The 18,084-nt window shown below is 40.4% G+C and overlaps 1 protein-coding gene across 3 annotated transcripts in view; it reads left to right on the top strand.

Moving 5' to 3' along the window:
• Nucleotides 1-17,265, top strand: part of GPRIN2 (G protein regulated inducer of neurite outgrowth 2) — a 34,607-nt gene extending 17,342 nt beyond the window's left edge. For all 3 annotated transcript variants that reach the window (XM_069019183.1, XM_069019181.1, XM_069019182.1), the window contains exon 2: nucleotides 13,439-17,265. In XM_069019183.1, the coding sequence (XP_068875284.1) occupies nucleotides 13,455-15,245 (1,791 nt within the window). In that variant the 5' untranslated portion in view covers nucleotides 13,439-13,454 and the 3' untranslated portion in view covers nucleotides 15,246-17,265. The remainder of the gene's footprint in view (nucleotides 1-13,438) is intronic.
• The last annotated feature ends 819 nt before the right edge of the window (nucleotides 17,266-18,084 follow it).

The following is an 18,084-nucleotide window of genomic DNA, read 5'->3' on the forward strand; positions in this document are numbered from 1 at the left end:
AGAGAACTCTAAGCATGAAAGGTGATGGGAAAGGTAGCCATGAGATAAATATATTTTGCAAGATGTTGATCTTGTGCATAAATGAGATAGAGCATAGATCGATGAAAATTGACCTCTCTTCCATTGACTCATGCTTCAAAGTAATCATCTTGTACAAAAATATAAAAATATCAGTGGTTTTCTTGCACCAAGGCATTGATGAAAGCTTGCAGTCAGTTGTTTGCATGTTTTAGTGTATGTCTGACTAGACTGTAGTACGACATAGATTGTAGTGAGATCTGAGTTTGGAGGCCTCTGCATGGAGTCTTTGTGTAAAACGATTAGGTTTTGAGAAGTTTTCATTTAGGAGGGTGGATTAGATGAGAGCTTTATGTTTTCATGTTGTGTCTTGGTTACTCTATAAACTTCTCCACTTACCGGCTTTGTTGATTTTTATTGTCCAGACATTTTATCTTAACTGTATTCCAGAGAAAGCTGCAATTGCAATTGAGTTTATCTGACAGTTATTCAGGGCTGCATAAACAAGAGCAGTAAACTGTCTATGGCCTTGTGGTGTCAGCTGGTTTATAATACCAAATGTGGTAAATTTCCAGCAGATAACAGTGCCAAATCCACATTTTTCCTTCCATAGTAAACTATGCATATTCAAACTGCACTTGAAAAATGAAAGTGTATGAGAGAGGCTAGAACAGAGGAAAATTGTTATTGATGATCATTAGACTTCTGAAGTTTGATTTTCTTTCTTGCCTGTTTAGGGCAATGACAAAGGGTAGACTGGAGGCAGCTTTTACCCACTGCAGATGAGCAGAGGTATTTGCTGCACCAGTGAGATAGTGTTACACCTGACTGCAGGCAGGTAACTTCTGAGCAGAACAGCAACAAAATCCTGTTTCTTCTCCAGTGGACTCTTCTGGAGGTTAGAGAGACTGAATTGTTCATTCCTTTGCCCTGGAGTTAATGTTTTTAAATGAGGATGGAATGTGCTTCACTGGTACCTTGTATTTGGATATTGCAAGCTGTTACACAGTTTCCAGGAGAATGCAGCCTAGGGATGATGCTTTCCAAGGCTAGGGACTTGACAGAGACCTGTTAATGGTATTTGTTCTGCACGTATTTTTTCCAATTAATCAGAAAAAAAATCTTATTTTAGTTATCATACCAGTATTTTTGTTGCTGCAAGTATCTTTGGCAAGTGTGTGATATTTCATTGCTTGTAGTCTGAAACCATCCTGGCCCAAGAGCAACAGTACAGAGCAACAAGAGCAGGAATCATAGGCTGCAAATGATGTTGCACTTTACTTTCCTTGTCAGCCTTGAACTTGTGTCTTTTTCTCAATCTCCACAAATCTCTTTTTTTTTTTTTTTCTTCAAGTCATTTCCCATGGCCATGAGCACACCATAGAGACTGCAGGCACTGGCCTTTTAGTTAATTCTTGCAGTTTATTGTACAGAAATAAGAGGTTTTTAACTGGTGCAAACAGTAAAGCTGTATGCATTCACAGTATCTCTCTGGGATATTAAGATTCTGGAAGATGTGAGTTATCCAAACTCTGAAAAGCCTTTTTTTTTTTTTTTTTTTTTTTTAGAGAGGCCTGGGGACAGTGTTTCAGTGGTGGGAGAGAGATCTTTTCTGTAAAAGCAAAATGAGGGAGAGAAGGAAAATGTTGGAGTGGTCAGGAATATCTGCATGAGGGATACAGCGAGAAGGCAGTGAACTGAAAGCTACTGCTGAGCTTTTCTCTGGTTTAGACAATTTGATGCAATATTTCCTACAGATGCCTTATAACAATTGAATTAATCTCTAGCTATGCAGCTGGTAGTTCATATGTATGTTAAGAACTGTCCTTTAGGAGTATTCTCTCATTGCTTAGGGGACTGTTGGGAAGAAGATGGTCTCTTCCATTTAGAAAAGCTGTTAGAGTTTTTTAGAATAAAGTTCCACTCTGAGAAATTATCTTTAGCAACAGGAACCACAAAATAAAACAAAAAATCACTTTGAGGCTGCTTAGGTAGATGTGCTCAGAGCAAGGTAGATGTGCTCAGAGCATGGGAATTGGGTCAAGCCAACTAAATGAAGCTGACATCAGCCAGGTCTTTCCTAGTTTGGTGTGTGAGCATTAAGCATGTGAGATATATCAAAGCATCATTCTGCACCAAAAATAGCTTAATAAGAAAGATCACCTTTAAACTGGTCTGTGCCTGTGTGGGGGAGTTCTTGCAAAATGATGGCTTAACTTGTGAACAGTGTGGATTTAATACAAAGCAGAGAAAGGAGCAGGAGTATTTCTCCATCTGCAGAATATTTCCTAATTAAGCTTTAGCAAGGGCACACCTGAGTGTGCAAATGAAGGTTAATGGGATTGAGCAGTTGTAAGACCTTCATTTGACTTGCAGAGCTTTACTCCAGTCAACAGTGCAGAAGAACGACAGAACCCAGGTCATGTGAGCTGAAGTGAAAGATCCAATTCCTTTTCAGCTCAAACTAAGCAAAACTGACATGGAAATTGGAGAGATGATGAATGCACAAAGCCACCCTAGCTCTCATAAACTGGATGGGTTTTTTTAGACTTTTAAAAATTTTTGCCTTCTGCAAATAATCTGCTGGGAAAGTTCAGTGTTTATGACTGAACAGAGTAGATCAGTACTTCTTGAAACATCAAGGAAAAACATGCATCTTGTTATAGCAGTTTTATTTGGTTCTCAATTGCCTCTAAACTGTGAAAGGAGTGGAGTGATTTTGTTGATTTAGTAACAAGAGAGGTGCTAATGGATTGAAAAGAAACTTTTGGAGTCACTGCCTCCTTCCTATATGTCACCTTGCGTGTAGAATACGGGGATCACCTTTGTGCTTCCTTTTCAAAGTCATTCCTGTCTCATTTCAGTGAAAGGTATAGGTTCCACTAATCAATTAAAAGTGGTTCAGTATTGCAAAATGGCTGCACATTTTAGCTTCTCAGGTTGAGAAGGCACAATCATTGACAGTGACATTCATTGGCACTGACAGATAAAAGCACGTATTTGTGAAAAGAATAAAAAAAGTCATTGGATCATCCGTTTTTGAAGGGACCTTGTGAATTCATCTATTCCAGTCTCCTGCTCAGAGCAGAGACAACTATGAGGTCAGATCAGATTTCTTAGGGTTTTGTCTGCGTGAGTCTTGAATATGGTCAAACCAGTGTTTGAAAAGCGAAGAATTCCTGTAGCAGAGACTTTATTCTTTATAATCAGTATCTTGTTGCTAGCAGTTAACAGCAGATGCCTGAAGAGTTATTCTCTAGCTGTCCATGTCACACAGGTGGGATCTTCCTCTATCCAAATGATGACAGGAACTGAATTATCTTGCGGCTCTTGAGTTGTTCCAAATTTATACCTCAAAACTTTGGGATTCTGACATTATTAAATGTTAATAAGGAAGTAGAGACTTCTGCAACTCAGTTTATGATTGAGATTAACTGAGAGGAGGGGAAATCTGCTTGTTTACATAGAGTAGGGTGTAAACATTAGTTCTAGAGGAAGTTCTTCACCTACTTGGATTTGATGAAGTATTTGCAAACTTCAGTCTGCTGCTTTGAACTGTTACTTTACTCTGTCTTGGGTTTTCTCTCCTTAAGGTCTCTGGTGTCAAACAAGCCTTGGGAGGCAGGGGCTCTCCTCTAGCCAAGCTCTAATGTTTTTCTCTCAGTCCTGGGAGAGTAGGGAAATGCTCCCTTTCATCACTTGCAGATGTTTTCTGAAAATTGTAATAGTTTTCTAACTATAAAACTGTAATAGTTAATATAAAAAGAATAGTTTCCCACATAAGTCTTATTCGACCAGAGATTAATTGGGACAATTGCTTTTCTGAGAGACAGACATTGCACTTTGACATAATGTTTTTTAATGACAAAATGCCAAGTTGGAAACGAAAACTTACTCTTCCCATATTCCTTGTTTAAATAGTTTCAAAGCTACCTCATACTACAATGGCAGCTTTTAACAATGCTATGAAACATGATTGGCTAGTCCTCTTTTTAGTTCTTTTCAATACTCAGCCCTTTGGATAGAGGTTGCCAGCTCTTTTCCAGGATGTATAAAAGACAGCTTGCAGTGTGAACTGAAGGCTTAAATTAGTCACAGAATCTCTTTTTCATGAGAAGTTCATCGTAGTAAATAAAAGCCTACAAGTGCATGTGGCACTGCAGGACAACGTGGTCTGCAGTTGTGACAACTCTGCTTAGAAATGTTTAATGAAACTGTTTATAATAATTAATCATTGCTACTTAATATGCCATGCATATACAATATACTTGTTAGCATGCATATCGTATAGAGAGTATATACATACAACACCTAATTTGAGAAACTCTGCTGAGCCTGAGTATTTGAAATCCTTGAGATTACTTACCCTCACTTGATGCTAGAAAGTTGCAGGAGGTGCTTTAAACACGCTTCTGTGGCACAGGTAGTATCTGAACTTTACTGGTGTAGTGGTTTGGGCTAAGGTGAGTTTTCTGCAAGTGCAACAAGAATTTCCTGTAGAGATGCTCTATTTATTTCTTTCAATCCAAATATTACAAAAGAAGGGCTGGAATGCATTATCTTCAGCGTCTTGTATTTAATATCTTTTATTCTGGGATTTGAGCATGCTCTACAATCATGAATTAAGCCTTTAAATACCTACATCAGGGGCTTCTGCATCTAATCTCTGAGTCACAGATGAGTAAACTGAATCACAAAGGGAATGACTTGCTCAAGGTTATACACTGTGACAGTGAGCACAGACAGAATTAGAAAGCAATTGTTTCCTCTTTCTAATTACTGAGCAATTGTTTCTTTAAATTCTGGAAGCCAGTTTTCTGTCAGTCGACAATGCAGAAGTCTGTCTTTTCTTACCACCACTGAGAGCAGCTTCTGGAGGTAGATGGATTGTGGTTTTGAATTCTTCTTTTCTCCAAGGTTTTGCTTACAGTTCATAAATGCTGTTATTTAAATAACGAATTGAAGGGCATTTTGTGGCCCTGGTGTAGTGTTCAGTCACAGGGAAAAACAAGGCAGCAAGAAATGAAGGTAAATTTCTAGGTCTTGCTAGATAAGTTGGCAGGTCTTTCTAGGTAGGAAAGAGATTCAACTATTACATGTTGAAGAATAATGAGCCATCTTTAATTGTTTTGGTGAGGCATGCTTCAATCTTAAATATTGTCTTTATCCTAATGGAGATGTTTGGAGACCTTCAGATTGCTATTACTGTTGTTTATATCACCATTATTCCTGTTTGATGCTGCTGTGGGAATTGCCATCCTTCAATTAAGGATGATATGTGAATATGAAAAGCTGCTGTCTTGCGGCTCTATCTGTCCAGTATTTTTAAGGCAGATTTGAGCTTACTTTGTCTGCCACTGCAGCTGGTTACAAAGCTTTTATGTCTGTTGGCACAACACTGAAGCAAGGGAGTGAGTTTCTTGGGGAGGCTGGGCATGTTAGACAGGCTCAGCTCTGTGCTTTTGGCCACCTCCTTCCAGCCAGAACAGAGCACACACATGGACTGTCCATCCATTGGCACAGGCTGTGACACAGCTTTAGCTGTCAGAGGGGCACTCGCCTGGCAGGGAGGAGTATCCCACTGCCCTCAGACTCAAAAGTGCATGGGATGTCCATAGGGCAGGGAGGCTAAGCTGAATTCATAGCTTCCCTCTAATTGTTGCTGTTAAGCTTTCAAGCAAACAGCAGAAATGATTCTTTGAATATTTTCTACTAAAACACATGAATTTGCAAGTAGATATTCTAATCACTTAGCCAGTTTGGGTGGAGTCTGTTGGATATGCAAACTGCTGGACTCTTGTGCAGGTTGCATTGATATCCAGCTGCATTCCCTCGCTCAGAGATTGAAGGAGGCTGCAAGCAAGCTTCTGGTTTTCTGTATGGTTTTTAAGATCATGCTGCTGCCCAGGCAGCTGTGATTCACACAGCTGGCAGGTGTGGGCCTCTGATGGGCAGAGGCTTGCTGAGCAAGCTATGGCCATATGCTTTTGTGGAGTTCCAGATCAATGGGGTTGCTCTGGAGCTGGTCTGCTCAGGGCTGAAGGGTGGGCACAAAAATGGACCTCTGAGGAGCATGAGTTGTTCAATACCAGACCAATGCTCCTCCAAGTTGGAACATGTGATGGAATAGGATTTGATCCCCTGCTGTGAAGAGGAAAAGGCTCACTAGTGTCTCTCTCTGAAATAAATCCAAATGTAGATAGGCCACTGTGTATTTTCTGCGTTAAAGAGACTATCAAATATTTTTTTCACAGGACTTCTGCACTGCCAGTGGATATCAGTAGCCATCAATTCTTAAGAGCATAATCCTGGCATCTGAATTAACAGTTTCATTTTGCTTAATTCTGTTCTGCTTAAGCCAGAAAGACAATTATATTAATACACCACATCTTTAGGTATGCACTATTCACTGTAAGTATGATTCTAGGTCAATGTTGCCTGCTGTCATTATATTTGATTTGTTTTGTTAAAGCCCCAGCTGGTGAGAACAGCTGATTACATCACCATGTCATCATATTTAATTTGTACTTGAAAGTTTTAAGTGTTCTAACTGAAAATACGAGCTTTAAAGAAGTGAGCTGTCAAACAATAAAATTGAGCATCAAATATGACCGTACAATATCTCATTTTTTAGCTCTGTCAGGTATATTGTAGGGTAGTTTGTATGCTGAGGCAGATCTCCACATGGAGATACAGTGGGAGTAATATTTTGCTTATAAAATTCTTCTAAAAAAAGATCAAAATCCAAGAGGTTTTTGAAGTTGTTTCTGGGAGAGATGGTTAAATAAAAAAGGTGGCAAAGAAGATGCATGTTGCAGTAGCAAATCATGTGGTGGTGTCAGGACGATGTGCCAAAACATGCCTCCCTTGTGACAGAGTGCACCTCTCTCTGGTTTCCCAATAATTTATTTATGGCCATGTGAATTGTCCTTCCTGGGGATTCAGCTGAAGATGTCACTGAAATGGTCTCCTTTGGTTCATCTGTATCAGGTTCCTCTCTTACGGCACTTTCATTTTAGCCTTTTTCATTTTTAGGATTCAGAGTTGTCAGCTCTGCTTTGCTAGCTCAGACTGTGCCAGGGCTGTGGGCTGTCCCTGGTCCTTAAAAGAGAATGCTGACCTTCCTGCATGGCTCTTCTAAGCTGTTGGGATAACTGTGGGCACAGTGGCCCTGTCTTTCTGCACCGAGGTGAATGTATTGGCAAACGTCGGAATCTACCACTTTTCTGATGAGGCAACTCATTTGTTGTCCCCTGCTGAGGCCACTGGTAAGCAGGGCACCCATGGCACCCTCAGCATTTGGGGAAGAGGTCCCTGCTGTGGTCCTCAGTAAGGAGAGAGCCACAGTTCAGTAACACTCAGGGTAAGGGGGACTCTTCACTCTCAATCTCGTTACCAGTCTCTGCAGAGAGATACCTGCCCAGTGTGCTCAGCACAGGATGGGGGAAAGACAAAAGTCTTTTAGGAAAGCCTGACAAAATGGTAATTAGCAGAAATGAACGAGGCTGTGAGCAGTGGGTTTGTAAGGGTGTCAGACACACGGCCTCTGCTTTGGCAGTGCTGAGCACTGAGGGTCACAGCTCTCCTGCTCTCATGTTTTCTAGCCTGTCAAATGTACTCCTCCTCCTTGTAAATGATGGTGCCAGTGACACGCCCCACTGTCACTGTCACCAGTGCTTCTTGCAGTGCAGAACTGGAAAACAACCCCATTCCTCTGCATACACAGCGTGCACTTGTCTGTTGTGTCCGTCTGTTGGTACCTCTTGATGCCCAGACCAATCTGTCCTGTAGATCTGTCTGATACTTGGAAATACTTAGGATGATCGAAAATATTTACAAAAGGGCATTAGCAGATTAAACTGAACAAGGCATAGTTTGTTTATAATGTTATTCCAAAATGGAAAGCCTACAGGAAGATGATGGATTAAAGGTTAAGTGATTGGAGTCTCAACCTGAGTCTTTATTAATCTAGTTGACAGAATTTAGAGAAATTATTTTTTGTATTGACAGAATTTAGAGAATTTTTTAATGTTCCCTGAGAAGCGATGCCTTTTCCCCTACTGTAACTCCTCTTTCTTCCTTTCACTTATACCTCACCAAAATAAAATAACGATTAAAGACAGCAACAACAAAACTCCTAATGCCAGACACTTGAATCTCTAAGCTTTTTACCATGGCTAATCCTGTTTTGCCAATGCCTTTCAAGTGGTTTGACTCCCCCCGCCCAATGTAAATGTTAGTGATTACTGCTAATGAACTATTTCCTTCAGTAGTAGTAGTAGTAGTTAGGGAGAGGCCATCAGATCTCATAATGCTATCATGCCAATCTTTGTCTAAACCAAAACAGATCTTTCTTATCTCGTGCAAGTAGTTCTAAGTAGTTCTCAATGTGGGCAAGCAAGGACAATTTTTAGACATAAGCACGCTCTTTTTTTTTTTTACTTTGATGGTGTAAGATTCTTTTACATTAGTACAGCTCTAAAAGAAATGAATGTCATATTAGATGATGTTCCTTTTTATGTCATTTTACCACAGTAAACATGTATCTTAGGAGTTTAGTGGATGGCAGTAAGGAAGCCACATTGCTTATAATATAGCAGGCCTGAAGAGAACCCAGTGTGAATATACTGAATTGCCTCTGGTACCTGAGGGAACTTGGCTGTTTAGGCAGAAATGCAGGTTTTCCTGTATCTGCTGTCTTGTGCCCCAGGCAGGGGTCAGCAGTGTTTATGGCTAAGGGACAGCTGCCCCTTAGGATGTAATTAGAGTTCTGTCATTTTAACTATAAACATCTCTTGACTTTCAAATTTATAACCATGGTGTTTGTAGTAAGATTAAACTAAAGTTAAGAACCTCTATCTAGCAGCTTTTAATTCAAGTAGATTTCTTAATTAATTTCTTTAATTAAAATGACACTATTCTCCTTGTATAAAATATACTTGTGTTTGTCTTGGAGTTTGGTGCTGCTGCAGAAATTCTGTGTTTGCCTTGTGAAGCTGATTATTGCTCTGCAGGGCCAGAATGATGCAAATGAAGCAGCAAATTCAGGACAAAGACCTTGCAACTCTCTAACACTTCTCAGAAAGTGTCTTCTCAGAAAGTGCTAATGCTGCCGTGGGGGGTCCTGGTCAGCATCCAAAAATGTTGGTATGGATCAAATTGCTTAGCTTTTCCAAATTCCGCATTTGCATATTAGTGTTCTCACCTCTGAAAATGGCTCTGATTTTGTAACTTTTTTGGAGTCAGATTCTGGTTTTGAAAGCATAAAACCAAATATTATGAAGAAAAAAAAAGGTATTTTTGATTGTATGGTCAGTCAAGTGAAGATGGGTGAAACATCTTGCAGTCGTTATTACAAATCTTGTTGACTTGTGGGTTGACCATCAGAGTTATATAAAGCAAAAATAACTGTGGAAGATTTAGAGAAGTAAGTCTCTGGTATTGCATGCATGTTTCTAGTAAATAGTATTAAATTTCTCTGACTCTTCCCAAATTCTGCAACTAACTTGTGTTGTTTAATGCGTCAGATGATTCTCACTGCCTCAATGTCTGTTAACTTACTGTAGTAACAGAGTACCAAAGGGGGGGTTTTAAAAAAGAGGGAAAAGGACTTCCTACATGGGCAGACAGTGATAGGATAAGGGGAAGCAATTTAAAAGATGAGAGTGTTTAATTAAAAGTATGTGTGTGGAATACAAAAATACCAAAGAATTTTAGAATCATAGTTAATTTACAGTGAATATCTTTCAATTAAAAACATACATTAGATTTAATATTTTGAGACTAAATTTACTGGTGCATTAAATAGGTCAAAACTTTAATCATAAGTCATAGCAAAATACACATTTGTTGCTTTAAAGTAGTTCAGTGGAATTAGTGAAAGCAGCCTATATCCCCTCATAAGCTATCTGAAGCTAAGCCAAAAATAGTGGATGTTAATTCCATTTCTATCCTAATCCTTTCTCTGCTTGTCTAACAATTTTCTATATACTCATAGCAGAGTATCTGCCTCAAAAGTTTATTCTTTCTTGTTTGTGTATTCAGGTGTGGATTTCCTTTGAAATTTCAATTTGAAATCTTTCCGACAAACTCAGAACCTAAAGCAGATATTTCTGAGTAAAATTCCTTTCCTATAAATTACATTTTTACATTTTAAAAATGAAAGTTAAGCCAAGCAGTCTGCCCAGCACACACAAAGAAAGTTGGTTTGGGTGCCTATGTACCCACAAAATCAGTGTGTTTCTATCCATGTTTCATGTGGGTAATCCCCTCCTGATTAGCCAATTCACAAAATACAAAGGTGTTGCATGGCTGTGACATTGGAGAGGTTCCATGTCTGGGGTTGGATTTTTAAAAAGTTTGGCACCTCATTCTCAGTACCTGACCCAGCCCCTTGCTGGTAGAGGTGTCAGAAGGACCATCCAGACCCTTCTGCTTGCCCGCCTTTCCCAGAAGCCGTGGGCTGGACACCGGGCTCACGTGGGAGATCCGACACTTCGGGGGGTGTGCATGCGGCGCTGGGCCTCTTCCTGAGGGATCTTTGTGCACCCTGAGCAATCAGTGGCAGCAGTGCTTGTGTGAAATGCAGAATTTGGGAAGGCCCAAAGCCACAGGAGAATTGTTACAATTGTGCTAGCATGGAACACTGGTCGGTCTGAGCAACGAAGTTCAAATACTGTTGGGAGTAACTGGTTAGAATATTCTATATGTACATGTGTAATATATGTCTCATCGGCCCATGTTTGGTCTTGATGTCACCTGCAGTGGGGCAAAAATAAATTTCTTCAGAGTTCTCTTTGGAGGTTTCATTGCCAACCTCACCCTGGACGTTGTTTTCAGTGGACTGTTTCATCCATCTGAATGTGTTTTGTGTGACACGATGGATCAATTGCAAATGCATCACTTCTTCCAGTTACAAGAGGCTTCTGCAGCCATGCCCATTGCTACATAAAGAAAGCAAAGAGGGCCTTGGTTTCTGTGTACATGTACGTATTTGAACCTCGTAAACTTTGTAAGAGAGCTCTTCAAACTTCCCACAGCCTCGTATCATTTGTAACAGGGTATGTTTGAAGCTTCCTTTCACCTGAGTCTCAATATTTGTGTCTGAGGATTTCCATTAGTGTTGTTTCATCCAGATGTGTGTGAGAGCCTTTGCAGATGTTATCTTTTAAAGAGATTAAATGTAAGGTTTTCACCTTGTAGGCAGCTATTGCTCTGGTGTTTAAGCCTCTTGACTCCTTTGAACCCTGTGTGGCAGACTATACTCATGTGTGGAAGTGGCTGCAGGAGAAGTAACATGTATGTAGGATGGGAAATTACTTTTTCTCTGCATACAGTCCAAATTGGAGCAAACCCTATGCTAGACGACATTGCTGCTGGTCACAAGTCCCTGCCACAGCCCACAATGAGAAGTTTCCTAAGAATGTAATTGCAGATATTATTATTTTTTAATGTTGTCCTGCTCGATTTAGTTTCTTTATGGAAAACAGCCAACACAAGTGGATTTCAAGTGATGGGAAAATCCAACCTGTTAGCCTGCCAAAGTTAACAATGGAAATGGAATTACAAGCACTGATAGGTGCCTGGATCAGCTGTAGAGCTCTTGGTTGGCAGAGGGAGCAAAAAGCATGTTCTTATCAGTTACGTTGGTACATGGCTCTTGGAGCCTGTAAATATCACATTAAAAGGATCATGTATGAGGAGCTTCTCACTGAGAGGGTGGAATGTGAGCCCTTGCAGCCACCATGTGTTATGAGTGAACTTCCCTGTTATATTTGCAGAGTGCTTTTGTTCACCATGTATATGTACCTTTCCTGTTCCACACATTAATTTTTATAATAGTGATATCGGGCACAAGAAATTGTGCAGGTTTCTGTAGGAGACCTGCTAAGGAGGCAGAGTGCATGGAGCATATCTGAGGGAAAGTTGTCTAAAATGAGAAATTCTGGCTTTTGCTCGCTACATCTGTACAAAACATCCAATAGTACTTGGCCTGGACAATGCACAAATACTCTGGATCTTTCTGCTCAACATAATGAGTTCTTGTAGAAAAGACATATATATATGTATATGTGTGGATAGATACAGATATACAAGCATATTAAAATCACTTTAGTTGTACAAATGTTGCAACACCTCTGTGACATCAAGGGAATATGTGTAGTCAACTGGTAGAAGAGCTGATTCAATCAGAAAAAGTGGATCGCTAAATCTGGTGAGATTCAAAATCTTCAATCACAACTTCTCTCAGATGTGAAACTGCTAATATAAATGTTAATAATGTATAGGACACTGTACCAACTGGTAGAAACAACGGTGTTCTAAAAATGGAAGTGACTGAGTGCACTAAAAGAAAGAACAGAAAAACTGCAAGACTTTGGTTAAAGAGGTTCTTGTTTTGTTTTTACCTTGCCTCTGGTGCCATGAGTGTGCACCTTCCACAGCCAGCATGAGCTTGTGGATTTGCAAAGCTGAGTGGCCCAAGAGCCCAGAGCATGCACCCTTAACAGAGGCAGTGCTGAAGTGCAGACTCTCCTTACAGAGAGAGGGGAATTTCACCTCCAGCCTTTCAGTGGATCCCTCTTTGCACTACCTCCTGTGGTGCCAGTGATGAGCACAACCTGGAGTGCATTATTTGTTCTGGGAACACTGTCAGCGACCTCACACTGGCCTGGCAGAGGTAATTTCCTTGGGTTTCATGTCATCTCTGCCACAGGGGGTCAAAACAGCTTTGTCCATACCTACTGTACACTTGTGTGGGCTCTGAGAAAACAGTGGACTAAACTGGTGATCTTCTTGTAACATGAAATACCAAGAAGCTTGTTAGGAAGGGTATGGGGAAAAGGGAGAACTTGCTCAGTTGTTGAGGTTTTAAGGTTGAAAAGCTCCTGCAGCAGCTGGATAAATTCTGAAATAACAATGTCTAAATGAAATGACTAAAAACTAAAAATTGTTTTTGTTTTGACAATACAGTTAATATCATTGGCTTAAGGACCACCATGGTGAAAAGCTATCTAGTATGAAAATACCTCTGTCTTTGCTCAAGTTACATAACACCTCTGGATGTCCCAAAAATGGCTCCAGTGAATTTGGAGACATGATACTTGTTAATGTTGAGACAGTTATTGTCAAAAGGTAGGAACCAAGGAGGATTTTTTCCTTTTGTGTTTTGTGAATTGGAAAAAAACCCCAGAACTACAATAAATCCTGGCTCTAATTTAGGGAAAAACTCTTTGGGGAAAGTGAAAATGCAAACTGACTGGTCTGAGTACACCTAGACTAGAGTACTGTGCTTTTTAAAAAGTACTTGTGAACTGCGAAAAGCAAGAGGCCCAAGCAGAAGGTCAATAGAGATTATAGTTTCTAGTACATTTATTTCCTACTTAAATTGCTTCTTTTTCTTTTCTACCATTTCCTGCAGATCTCTCTTTTTTGCCATGTCAGCTGACAGCTACCAGCTCCACACCCATTCCTACCAGGACGCACTAAGTTCTACTTGTCCCAGTCTCTTAAACGTCAACAGTCACCCCCTATCCAAGAGCTCCTCAAATCTGGCCTGCATTGGGCACTCGAGGAGTTTAGAGGAAAGGCAAAACAAACAGGAGCTGAAGAAAAGCCATAGTAGCACCATCTGCCATATCCTGGAAAACAGGAGTGATGCAAGGAGTGTGCAGAGTCCTGGATGGTCCTTCTCACAGCCTGGGATGATGGGACTTGGATCAGAGGTCCAAACCATAAATGACCAGCCAGCCAATGACCATTCAGAGAGCAGAACTAAGAATACAAACCATGTTCTTGTCACTGAACAGTCCTCAGCATCCCGAGGAGTGGGGGACACTGAGATGTGTGTAAAAAGCAGCACTGTTCAGAATGTTTCTTCAGCCTGCTTTGTTCACCAGCAGAGCATGTGTAAAATGGAAGAATCAGGAACTGCCCTTCAGAGAAGCCACTCAGACCTGACCTGCAGCTGCAAAGAGCAGACTTACGTCACTCCCATAGAAACCAGTGCTACTCACTCCAGCCTAAGCTCTTCTGGTTGCAGGCATGGTCCACCAGTGGCTAGGATGTCTTTCCAAACACAGAGATATGGATCAGAAACAAATGCAAACACATCTCACTACCAAAACCTTGTGACTCATCTTCCAGTTCTTCCTAGAGACCAACAAGTACCCACAAATACCTTTGACAGTGGCAGTATTCCACGTAACACTACTGTTTACACAGATCCTGGAACATTTCACGCTGCTGTTCTAGGACCCCACATGCCTGGAAATGGTTTCCCAAACAGGACAATGTTCAGTCAAGCCCCTGGGATTATTCATGGTGGTCTGACTTATGGTAATATTCCAAACTCTGCATACTCCCCCATGGTGATGACAGTTCACAACAACTCTGTGGGGCCCTGCAGTCTCAGGCAGGACACCCTGAAGGCAGATGCCACCATCCCGGCCTACTGCCACTCCTTGCCCATCCCATCCATACAGCTCGTCCCACGGTTGGTGTGCTCCATTAGTGAGACAGGAAAAGAGCAGGCAGAACCTGGCTACTTTCATTCCTTTTCTGCTTCAGACATTCTGACATATCCTAAGCTGGTGTCTTCAGTAAGTGAATCAGGCCTGGATGCCAAGAAAATCCTGAAGTGCTGTAATGTTCCTGGAGAACAACTGCAACATGCTCAGCAGGAGAGAGCTCCTCCAGAAGCCAAGGCTGCCTGTGTTGCCCTGAGCAGCCAGCAAGGTGCAGACATGGTAGTGACAACTAAGGATATGTGGACTATGACTTCCATGAATGACATAACCAAAGGCCTGAAACCAGCTCTTGAGCGTAGAGATGCCGAGGTGCAAACTCTTCCAACCATGGAATGCAAATCAGTGGCAACAAGCCCAGTGGCTGCAGCAGAAGGTCACTCACATGTGTTCCCAGAGGTGAACCTGGAGCAAGACTTGGAGGCCCCCAAATCTCCAGTTCGTGAAGTGAGATGGGATGATGAAGGAATGACGTGGGAAGTGTATGGGGCATCTGTGGATCCAGAAGTCCTCGGGGTAGCCATTCAAAAACATCTCGAGTTTCAAATAGAACAATTCCAGACAGACCCTGCTGCAGCAGCTGAGAAAAGTAATGTGGAGCCACCCCCTGAAAAAACTGGGAAAAAAAGGCCTTTCAGAACAATGATGCATTCCCTGAGATATCCAAGCTGTTGTGCTCGCTCCAGTACTTCAGTGGAGTGAGCACAGCTGTAGGGTGTAGGATAGTTGTGCTGCTTTTAAATTGTACATTAATGCTGACTCTTAAGTGTTAACACAGTATATGTGGACAGCCCATACCAGAATGAATGGGAAAAGTTCAGTGATCATCAAATATACACTGAAGCAAGGAAAAATCCATGGCTGGACCATACAACAGAGAACATAAGATTATGATTAAATAATGCTATCCAAATGCTCTTGACTGTATTTAATGTAGCACTGTTTTCTTCTATGCTAGTTTTAAACTGTATTGTAAGGAATGAAACTTCTTTTTTAATGATGCATCTTTTTGAAGTAATGATGACTTTTTTCTGTATTTTAATAATTTAGGGTTAGAAAACAAAGTTAGAAAATTATGCTTTAATCAAAGTTCTTAGCTTTCAATCATATTCCCTTAAATTGTTTTGGCAGCTGTTTTTCTGTTAATTTATAATAATCCTGACTATAAGCCCACTTTAACTGTAGACAAAAAAAAAACCAAACTAATGTAATGTTCTATGACAAAGAATTGTAACTTTTTTCTACATAACTGTGAAGTTATTTCAGTGTTGCTAGTCTGAACTCTTCCCTTAGCAAGCTCATGTACAGTTGGAGGATGCTCCATCAACTTTCCAGTTAGTTTGTAGTTATGATGAATTACACTCTAAATATGCAGAACTTATGTTTACCAAGTGATTGACACAAGTGTACAGTGTTACCAAAGATGACTAATGTAATGTGAATTACTTACTGAATGCTTGTTTAGAGACCTGAAACAGAAACTGTTCAGAGTAGTCTGTGGCACCACCATATTCCACAACTCAAGAGCAGTTTTGGTTTGCTTGTATTAAAAGTAATTTCCAGTGAGTCCTTTCTATGTGCATCTATCCTGAACAGTATTATTTGGCTGTTGCATAAGCCACAGGGGACAGTTTGCACGTAACCTTTGCCTGTCTTGTGTTCCCTCTCTGGTCTGACGTCAAGCTGAAAATGAGACCTTGTGTCTTCCCCAAAGTACAGTCCTAAGGTTATTCTGAGTGCCTTGGTAATTTGGGCAGCTTAAAGATTTATTTTCTTCTAAAAACAACTTTGCAAACAAGTGTTCAGTGAGAAACCTGTTATGATAGTGTAATGCAGCCATCGTGCAGGGCCTGTTTGAAGTGAAAGGTTTGTCAAGGAAGCTGAGAATACTATTTCCAGTGTCATATGTGCCTTTGGTCAATGTCTAAGATTCTTTAGGAAACGAGATGTGCAATGTTTTTTTTCATGAGGAGAGAAGAGAAACATTCATTCGTGTCTCAAAGGAAAATTTGCAGTATCTGAAAACTTACTGCTGTGGAATTACCCAGTCGTACTTCAAATGTGTGTGTTGTGGTTTGTTGGTTTGGTTTTTGTTCCAGTTAGTTAGCAGGCTGTCTACAAAATGTTCACCCGACATTTGTGTATGCACCAGAGGCCCTGGTGATTAGGACAGCTTTAAAATTTCATCTAGAAAATCCTTAAATGTAGGACCTGCTAGCTGGAATGTCCTGTGATGCATTAATTTAATAATGTAGAATGGTTCAAGATCAAATTTTCACTCCTGGGCAAAGTGGGATTTAACAGAGCTGGCTCCTGTGAAACTCACCTTGAGTGCAGGAGGCTTCCTTCAGACCCTGGGACTTTGGCCTCAATGAAGTCTGACCTCAAAATGAGTTTTATACAAACCAAGTGTGAAACCACTGGGATATAATGCCTTACTCAGGATGCCTCTACAGCTGTGAGCATCTAAGTTCTGATAATGATTCTGGATGTTAAAATACCTTTTATTGAAGCTTTAATAGGAGTAAGGAAGTAATGAGTAACTAAATAAAATTACTCTGCTCTTATTTAGAGTTTAGCTAAGCAGTTTCTATATTGGCTTTTTTTATGGTCCAGAATATTGTACATTGATTTTTTCCTTTCTTCAAACATTACACTTTGAGAATTTTAAGCACTATAGGGATCTAAAGCCTTGTGTTGTTAGTTAGCTCGTTCTCGAGTGTGCAGGAGAATTAAAGACTTGAAGAGTCAAACTAAAGCTTAACTAAAACAGCAGCGTACCTTCCTCCCATGACCATTGTAATCCATATTTTTAAACTATTTGACATGTGGAATAATCTGTATTCTCCTTCGCACCCCTGCCATTCCAAGCACTTCTCCAAAATGAAGCCCCCAGCTCTAGGAAGGTGATATCATGGGACCAGTATCAAACTGGTCAGAAAGAGAGAGTTTGCAAAAGGGACTGGAATAATACAGCGAAGTCCCTAGAATGCTTTGGCTATAAAACCTGGAACAACTCTTGTATTTCATACAGTTCTGGTGTAAATTACTTATGGTTTATGCATTGGTATGACTTGCTACTACACTAGTCCTCAACATTGATTATTATTCCTGGATGAGAAAAATAAATTACAAGTAAAGGGAAAGGATACCAATGATTTGTGAGTCCAGAAAAACAGATGCTCACTCATTATGGGCATTCTGAATCTTCTGGTTATTAATCAAGGGTTGCTGTTACTTACAAAAAATCGTGTTTATGATTGAGGACTTCCTACACTTTTGGAAAGGTTTAAAGTCCAAGAATATAATGGAAATCTGAGAAACAAACCCGACAGCAAACACTCAATATTAGCTACAGGGATAAAACAAGTTGTTCCACTTGTACAATCGGAGCCTCAAAACCAGGGTTATTTGGATTCACTTTGCATTTGGGTTCAATTTAAGAAAAAATTTAAATGCAGCCATTTTGTACATTAAGTATTTTCTGTTCAAGTGTTACTCTTGTAAATGTGAGAATTCTGTTTTTTAATGTTTTCTAACT

Source organism: Aphelocoma coerulescens, chromosome 6, assembly GCF_041296385.1.
Source record: "Aphelocoma coerulescens isolate FSJ_1873_10779 chromosome 6, UR_Acoe_1.0, whole genome shotgun sequence".
In the NCBI taxonomy this organism is placed as follows: Eukaryota; Metazoa; Chordata; class Aves; order Passeriformes; family Corvidae; genus Aphelocoma; species Aphelocoma coerulescens.